Below are 8946 nucleotides of genomic sequence, written 5' to 3' on the forward strand. Positions count from 1 at the left end.
AGCGTCTGCCTTCCGCTCAGGGCGTGATCCTGGGGTCCCAGGATCAAGTTCCACATGAGGCTCCCTGCAGGGAGCCTGATTCTCCCTCTGCTGTGTCTCTGCCTCTCTCTGTATTTCTCATGAATAAATAAAATCTTTTTTAAAAAACCCACAAAATTGACCATATCATCCAACTGTTTAAAACCGTGCTATCGGGCAGCCTGGGTGGCTCAGCAGTTTGGCACCTGCCTTTGGCCCGGGGCATGATCCTGGAGACCCGGGATTGAGTCCCGCATTGGGCTCCCTGCGTGGAGCCTGCTTCTCCCTCTGCCTTCTCTCTCTCTCTCTCTCTCTGTGTGTGTGTATTTCATGAATGGATGAATAAAATCTTTTAAAAATAATAATAAAATGATAAATAAAATAAAATAATAAAATCGTGCTATGGCTTCCCAGTGCCCCTCACATGAAACCCACTCCTCAGCCTGACTTGTGTTGGACTTTCAGGAGCAGGAAGGATGTCCAGCTCTGCCTCTGAAACCCAGAGCTTCAAGTATGAAGCTGACTCCCCACTGGATGTCACCCCTTGGACAGCCACACACATTCACCTTGGGCAGGTATCAAATTGAACTTCTCTGTCCCCATGCCAGATCTTACCTGGGATAGTACTTTCTCCAGAAGTCTCCTCTGACTTCTCCCAGACTGGCTGAGTCCTCCTGGAGAGTACCTATAACTCTTTGTCCATCTCCAAGTGGCACTACTGCCTGGGGCTGGACAGCCAGTCTTCTAGTCCTGTTTCCCTTGAACAGGTTCCTTAGGACCCCACTAAAGTACCATAAAACAACACAAAGTTATTGTTTCACAGTTCTGGAGCATGGAAGCCTAAAGCTGAGGCATATGTAGGGCCATGCTCCTTCTTTCCTGGCTTCTTCCCAGCTTCTGGTGATGGTGGGCAATCCTTGGTGTACTGGGGCTCCTGGCAGCATCACTCCACTCCCAGGCTTTATCTTCACATGGTCTCTTCCCTGTGTGTCCACCTATTTTCTCTTCCCTCTTTCTTTAAGACTTTCTTTTTAAGTAATCTCTACACCCAAAGTGGGGCTCAAACTTACAACCCTGTGAGACCCAGAGTCATTTGTTCCACCAACTGAGCCAGCAGTGCACCCGTTTTCTCTTAAGGATGTCAGTCATTGGATTAGAGCCCACCTGGGGATTTCTCTTAATCTGATTACATCTGCAAAGACCCTGTTGCCAAATAAGGTTGCATTCCCAGGCAAGGGAGTTAGGACTTGAACCTATCTTTTGGGGAATAGTTCAACCCACAACATCTCCTACTCGCTGCCAGACCTTGGGCAGGGTGCGAGGCTTCCGTGGACGCTGTGTGGCAGTAGTGCAGTAACCCCCTGCGGGAGCGGCGACAGTAAGGGATGGCTGCTTCAAGTCAAAGCCTGCCTCCCTAAGGACACGTGCTCCCATTTGCCCCGCTGCACTCCCTGGAGAAGGCGCGGGGCGCGACTGGCCCGGGGGATGGCCGGGGGGATGGCCTGGGGGGGATGGTCGGGCAGTCGCAGCGTGGGCAATGGAAGCCCAGCCGGGCGGGAGCAGCTGGGCAGGCATGCCTATTCTGGCCCAGGCGGCGGCGCCCCGGGCGGCGGAGGTTAGGGACCTGGCTCAGCGAGGGGGTTGGGGGGAGGACAGACAGAAGTACCGCCGTCCTGGCCCCGCCCTTACAGTCCTGCCCGATCCATTGGCCGCCCGCCGGGAGGCCCCGCCCACAGCCCTGGCCCCGCCCTCTGCCCGCTGCCCGCTCCTGGGCTCCTCTTCCTGCCGGCGACCCGACGCCGCCCAGGCTGCAGCCGGCTGCTCCCAGCTGGCCGGCCGAGTGAGCCTTGCGGCTCCCGAGGAGGGAAGGAAGCGAGGGCAATAACCAGAACACGGGCGACCTTCGCAGTGCCGTGCCCGCCCCTCCACTCCCATCCCCGGCAGGGACTGCCCCAGGTCCAGGATCACCCAGGTCAGGGCGCCGTAGCCAGCGGGGCCCACTCACTCAAGCTGTGGCTAAAGAAACGTTTTCTGCTTCATTTTCTTAAATATATATATATATATATATATATATATATATATATTTTTTTTTTTTAAGAAATAAAAAAGAAACGCACAGAAAGAAGCAGAGACACAGGCAGAGGGAGAAACAGGCTCCCTGCGGAGAGCCAGATGAGGGACTCCATCCCAGGACCCAGGGATCACGACCTGAGCCTGCAGACGCTCAATCAATGAGCCACCCAGGCATCCCTGTGCTGCTTTTTCTAATTGTGAAGATTACAGGAAATTAAAACCCAAAACAGCAAAGAAAAGAAAATGAAAGTTCTTCCCAAACCCTGGACTAGCCGCAAGGTATAAGCACCATTAAGTGCTTGGGAGTGCCTTGGACCACTTCTGCTGGAGACTAGTGACCCAGCTTCACCAGTCTGAGCTGGGGACTGAGCAGAGCCGCTGCTAGCCAGCCACGCAGACAGGGAGCCTGGCCTCCATTTCCCTTGTCCTGCCCCCAACCAGAGGGATCATTTCTAATTTTTTTCATTGTAATAAGTTTACACTTACAGAAAAGCATAGATGATGATGCAGTTTCCCCATTTCTTTCCCCTAGTGTCAACAGCTTACATTTTCACAGCAGCTTTGTTAAAACTAAGAAACCAACATCAGTCTGTTACCACTAACTAAATTCTAGGCTTGATTCAGAGCTCACCAGTTTTCCCACAGATGTAGAAAGATTTATCCGTTTTTTTTTTGAAAGGCTTTATTTATTTATTCCAGAGAGAGACGAGAGAGAGAGAGAGAGAGAGAGAACACAAGCAGCGGGAGCAGCATGGGGAGAAGGAGAAGCAGGCTCCTGCCAAGCAAGGAGCCCATTGCAGGGCTCGATGGGTCCCAGGACCCTGGGATCATGACCTGAGCGGAAGGCCATGCTTAACCCACTGAGCCATTCAGGCACCCAGAGAGATTTGTCTTAAAATAAACAAAATAGGCAAATTCAATTGAGGTTTCTGTGCAGACTCTGTCAGAATCCTGGCCCTCCCACAGTAAATGACCATTAACATGGACAAAACAGATGAGGCAGCCATTTTCTCAATGTGGGAAAAAAAAAACAGGAAATGCAGGACTGCAATCCCCAGTGAAGGGAAATACACAAGGTACACCTTGCCTACCCAGCTCTGTACTTGTGGCAGTCTCCTACTGTGGAACAGGGAGATGGGGTCCAGCCAGAGCACACCACATGGCTGAGCTGAAGGGCCAGTGATGCAGTGGGAATCTGTGGACAGGGCACTGGAGGGCAGGCAAGTGTGTAGAGGGGAGTCTAAGATGTCCCACTGCCCTTGGCTGAAGACTGGGCTGCCAGACGGGGCTGAAGGCCTGGGCTGCGAGGCTGCCAGAATTTCCAGAGAACATTGTCATGGGAGCTCTGGGCAGCTAGAGTGGACACCTCATTCAAGCCCCTGAATGTCCCTGGGCATGCGGCTGAGACCCCAGGGTCCATATCCTAGGAATTGGAGCCTCATCCTGCACCAAAACATTCTCTAGACACATCTTATCTGTTATTTATTGCTGTGTATCATGTTACTCCAAAACTTAGTGGTTCAAAACAACAGTAAACATTGACTATCACATGCAGTTTCTTTGGTCAGAATTGGGAGTGGGTGAGCCAGCTAGTTTTGGCTACAGACAAGATGATGCCCAGGGCTGCCATCATCCAAAAGCTTGCTGGGGCTTCACCTGGGCTACTGGGACAGCTTACTCAGGTGGCACTGGCCATTGGCAGGAGGCTTCCGTTCCTCCCCATGTGGGCCTTTCCACGGGCTGCTGGAGTATCCTCCCAACATAGGGTCTGGCTTCCCCCAGAGTGGAAATCCAAAGGGAGAGAGGCAGAGGCTGCAGAGTGTTTAGTGACTGGAAAGCACATGTTGTCATTGTCAAAGGAAGATAACAGAATCTAGAGGGACATGTGGGTGGCTCAGTGGTTGGGCGTCTGCCTTTGGCTCAGGGTGTGATCCCGGGGTCCTGGGATTGAGTCCCACATTGGGCTCCCTGCATGGAGCCTGCTTCTCCCTCTGCCTATGTCTCTGCCTCTCTCTCTCTTTGTGTCTCTCATGAATAAACAAATAAAATCTTTTTTAAAAATCTTTAAAAATACACAAAACCCAGAAGGGCAGGCTGTGTGAGTCAGTGGTCCTAACCAATTGCAATCCAATATCACACTTATACAAACTTTACCAAGAAAAGAACTGTGTGAATACACTGGTCAGGGTCTCATGCAGATGCCTCATTAGCTTCAGGGCAACTGTGCATCCAGTTATGAGTGGGTTAGTGGTGTAGGGAGCAGCTGAACAATGACATAGAAGGGAAGAAGAAAGAGTCTAGAAACAGACTCCCTTGGTGCTTTGTTATATGACTGTTCACTTAGGCAATCTGGGAAAGTACTGTATTATCTATACGGTAAAAAAATGAAGTTGGGCTTATATTTCACACTATATGCAGAAATGCCTGGAAACTTGAGATGGATCAAGAAAGAGTAAAAGAAAATGTCTAAATCTTTTGGTAGAAGGGGCACCTGGGTGGCTCAGTGGTTGGGCATCTGCCTTCATCTCAGGTCACAATCCCAGGGGCCTGGAATTGAGTCCCACGTAGGGCTCCCCGCAAGGCACATGCTTCTGCCTATGTCTCTGCCTCTTTCTGTGTGTCTCTCATGAATAAATTATTTTTTTATTTTTTTAATAAATATATTTTTAAAGTAAATCTTTTGGTAGAAGAGCTAAGTGAATACACTTCTGACTTAGGTCAAGGAAGTTTTCTCCACAAAAAAAAGGAAGTTTTCTCCAAAAGGACAGCTCTCAAAGGAAAGACTGGCAAATTTAACTATACTAAAATTAAGAACTTTGGTTCATGAAAGGACACCAAAAACATCCAAACAGGCTTGAAGAAAAAGAATAAGCTGGAGGTCTGACAGCATATACCAAGACAGGTTATAAAGCTGTAGTAACTAAAACCACTTGGTATTGACTCAACTTTAAAGAAAAAGCGACAGAATAGAGTCCCAACAGGCTACTCAATTTATAATAAAGGTGCCACTAATTCAGTGGGGTATGTTAGTTGTTTGTTTCTGTAACAAGTTCTCACAGTCTTAGTGGCTTAACAACAGATCAACTTAGCGATCTGACCCAGGTCTTCCTCGGCTACAATCAAGGTGTCATCAGGGCTGCATTCCTTTCTGGAGGCTCCAGGAGAGAACCCATTTTCTCACCTTTGCCAGCCTGCAAAGGCTCCTTGCATTCCCCAGCTCAAGCCCCTTCCTCTACCTTTGAAGCTAGCACAGGCTGTGCAGGTCCCCAACCCATGGCATCATTCTGACTCTGGAGTCAAATCTCCCTCTATGCTTCACGTATGCCTCTCAAGTCCTTTTCTGAGAATGCTTACACTGACATTGGGCGCAGCAGCATACTCCAGAACAAAACCCCATCTCAAGATCCTTAACAAAATTACCTTTGCAAAATCCCTCTTTCCATGTAAAGCAATATATTCATAAATCCTGGGATCAGGATGGGACATGGGCATCTTTGATGGCTATTGTTCTGCCTAATGAATACATGGTGCTGGGTCTATTTTCTACCCATAGGGAAAAATAATCCTGATGCCTGTCTTATAATATACAAAACAAGCACCAATTTCTTTTTTTTTTAAGATTTATTTATTCATTCATTCAGAGAGAGCGAAGAGAGAGGCAGAGACACAGGCAGAGGGAGAAGCAGGCTCCACGCAGGAAGCCCGACGTGGGACTCAATCCCGGGTCGCCAGGATCACACCCCAGGCCGCAGGCGGCGCTAAACCGTTGCGCCACCAGGGCTGCCCTCAATTTCAAGTTATCATAAGCCTAAATGTGAAATATAGAACAGTTAAATTCCTAGGATAAAACATAAGAGAAAGGCAGCCCCGGTGGCTCAGCGGTTTAGCACCGTCTTCAGTCCTGGGCGTTCTCCTGGAGACCTGGGGTTAAAACCCACGTCGGGCTCCCTGCATGAAGCCTGCTTTTCCCTCTGCCGGTGTCTCTGCCTCTCTCTCTCTCTCTCTCTCTCTCTCTGTGCGTGTGTGTCTCTCATGAATAAATAAATAAATCTTTAAAAAAAAACATAAGAAAATGTCTTCATGAACTTGAGGTAGCAAAAATTTCTTCGGGCCACCAAAAAAAAAGAAAAGATTAAATAATTAAAGTCAAGAACTATTCATCAAAGACGCCATTAAAAGTTGAAAAGGTAGTCCATTGAATGGGAGAACATGCTTTTAATACATATATCTGACCTGTATCCACAACATACAAAGAACTCTTAGAAATCAATGAGAAAAAGGCAGATGACCTAATGGAGGACTGGACAAATAGCTAAGTGAGGGACCTACTGGGGGCAGGGGGCTTTTTCCAAGGTGCTCAAAGTTGTTCTGGTTCTTCCCCCAAGGGCCTTGCCCTCCAGCCTCACATCAGGCCCTTTTCCTAGGTTCACATCCTAGTCTTTGCCATGGCCAATAAGTGCAGGTCAGCTACCACCCCCTGTGAACATCCCTGTCTTGCCAGCTCACGTGCTGTGGTACCTGACTCCAGTGGTCCTGCCACTCCCCACCATCCTGAGCCACTCCCACTTATCCCTCACTTCCTCTTTTTTTTTTTTTTTGGCTGGGTACAGTATACTTTATTGATGGTACATGACAAGGTAGGGCTCCCCAAGCCCCTCCCCTTCCTTGGGGTCTAGGATGTAAATTGGAGGTCAGGAGATTCTCAGTGTGTTGGGGGATTAAGTTGGGGCAGGGACTCCCCAGCAGCTGAGGGCCTCTCTCTTCCTCTTGTTCTTGCTGGGGCTGGTGGTCCAGGAGGCTCTTACTCCTTGGAGGCCATGTGGACCATGAGGTCCACCACCCAGTTGCTGTAGCCGAATTCATTGTCATACCAGGAAATGAGCTTGACAAAGTGGTCATTGAGAGCAATGCCAGCCCCGGCGTCGAAGGTGGAAGAGTGGGTGTCACTGTTGAAGTCACAGGAGACCACCTGGTCCTCAGTGTAGCCCAGGATGCCCTTGAGGGGTCCCTCCGATGCCTGCTTCACTACCTTCTTGATGTCGTCATATTTGGCAGCTTTCTCCAGGCGGCAGGTCAGATCCACAACTGATACATTGGGGGTGGGGACACAGAAGGCCATGCCAGTGAGCTTCCCGTTCAGCTCAGGGATGACCTTGCCCACAGCCTTGGCGGCGCCAGTGGAAGCAGGGATGATGTTCTGGGCAGCCCCTCGGCCGTCACGCCACAGCTTCCCAGAGGGGCCGTCCACGGTCTTCTGGGTGGCAGTGATGGCATGGACGGTGGTCATGAGGCCCTCCACGATGCCAAAGTGGTCATGGATGACTTTGGCTAGAGGAGCCAAGCAGTTGGTGGTGCAGGAGGCATTGCTGACAATCTTGAGGGAGTTGTCATACTTCTCATGGTTCACGCCCATCACAAACATGGGGGCATCAGCAGAAGGAGCAGAGATGATGACCCTCTTGGCCCTGCCTTTCAAGTGAGCCCCAGCCTTCTCCATGGTGGTGAAGACCCCAGTGGACTCCACAACATACTCAGCACCAGCATCACCCCATTTGATGTTGGCGGGATCTCGCTCCTGGAAGATGGAGATGGACTTCCCGTTGATGACAAGTTTCCCGTTCTCAGCCTTGACTGTGCCGTGGAATTTGCCGTGGGTAGAATCATACTGGAACATGTACACCATGTAGTTGAGATCAATGAAGGGATCATTGATGGTGACAATATCCACTTTGCCAGAGTTAAAAGCAGCCCTGGTGACCAGGCGCCCAATACGGCCAAATCCGTTCACTCCAACCTTCACCATCGTGTCTCGGGGACGCGCCTGGCGCTGCACCAGAAGATGCGGCTGTCTGTCGGGCGGGGAGGAGCAGAGAGCCCTCTTTTTTTTTTTTTAATTTTTTATTTATTCATGAGAGACACAGAGAGAGAGAGAGCCAAAGACACAGCCAGAGGAAGAAGCAGGCTCCATGCAGGGAACCCAATGTGGGACTCGATCCTGGGACTCCAGGATCATGCCCTGGGCCAAAGGCAGGCGCTAAACCGCTGAGCCACCCAGGGATCCCTGCCCTCCCCATACCCTGATTTCTAACCTGATTCCCTAACCCGTTGTCTAACATGATCGCCCCCTCAGATCTCTAACCTGACTTCTGACCTCATCCCTAACACAATGTCTAACATGACCGTCCTAACCAGATCCCTAACCTGACTTCTGACCTCATCCCTAACACAATGTCCAACATGAGCACCCCCACCCCCAGATCCCTAACCTGACCCCTGACCTCATCGCTAGCCAGATTCTCTAACCTCCCTAACTCAGGGCATTTGTGCTGCCTGAATATCCTACCGTTTCTCTGGACTCTTGTCATTTGTGTAAACATAGAGGGACTATGGAAGATTATGTTCAGTTTGTAGGGAGCATAGACTTAAAAAAAGGCCTGTAAAAAAAGAGAAGAGAGAGAGAAAAAAGCAAAAAGAGTCCATGATATAAAAAAACAGACCCACTATGCCAGGATTCTGTGACTAGGACTGCTGCATGGTGTGGGGCAGGAAGGCATCCATTCATGTGGCATTAAGGGCATGCATGGCAAGCTGTCAGGATGCCAGATTTTTGTTTCTTGTTTATTATTATTATTTTGTATTAAGAAAGCTCTATGGCCAATGTGGGACTTGAACTTGTGACTCCAAGATCAAGCATTGTATGCTCTGAGGACTAAGCCAGTCAGGCACCCCTCTACTTGTTTCTTTGTATTTTTTATAAACTTAAAATGTTTGTAACAAGCATGCATTTTTAAAAATATTTTATTTATTTATTCATGCGAGACACACGAGACACACGCACACAGAGAGGCAAAGGCA

The 8946-nt window shown here is 49.5% G+C and overlaps 1 protein-coding gene across 1 annotated transcript; it reads right to left on the bottom strand.

The window, feature by feature from the left end:
- Nucleotides 1-6286: 6286 nt before the first annotated feature.
- On the bottom strand, nucleotides 6287-8248 carry LOC140620304 (glyceraldehyde-3-phosphate dehydrogenase-like). The gene has a single exon (XM_072804374.1). It carries the CDS (start codon nucleotides 7892-7894, stop codon nucleotides 6893-6895), a length of 1002 nt encoding a protein of 333 aa, XP_072660475.1. The 5' UTR covers nucleotides 7895-8248; the 3' UTR covers nucleotides 6287-6892.
- Nucleotides 8249-8946: the final 698 nt, after the last annotated feature.

The sequence above is a fragment of the Canis lupus genome, chromosome 2 (assembly GCF_048164855.1).
Source record: "Canis lupus baileyi chromosome 2, mCanLup2.hap1, whole genome shotgun sequence".
In the NCBI taxonomy this organism is placed as follows: Eukaryota; Metazoa; Chordata; class Mammalia; order Carnivora; family Canidae; genus Canis; species Canis lupus.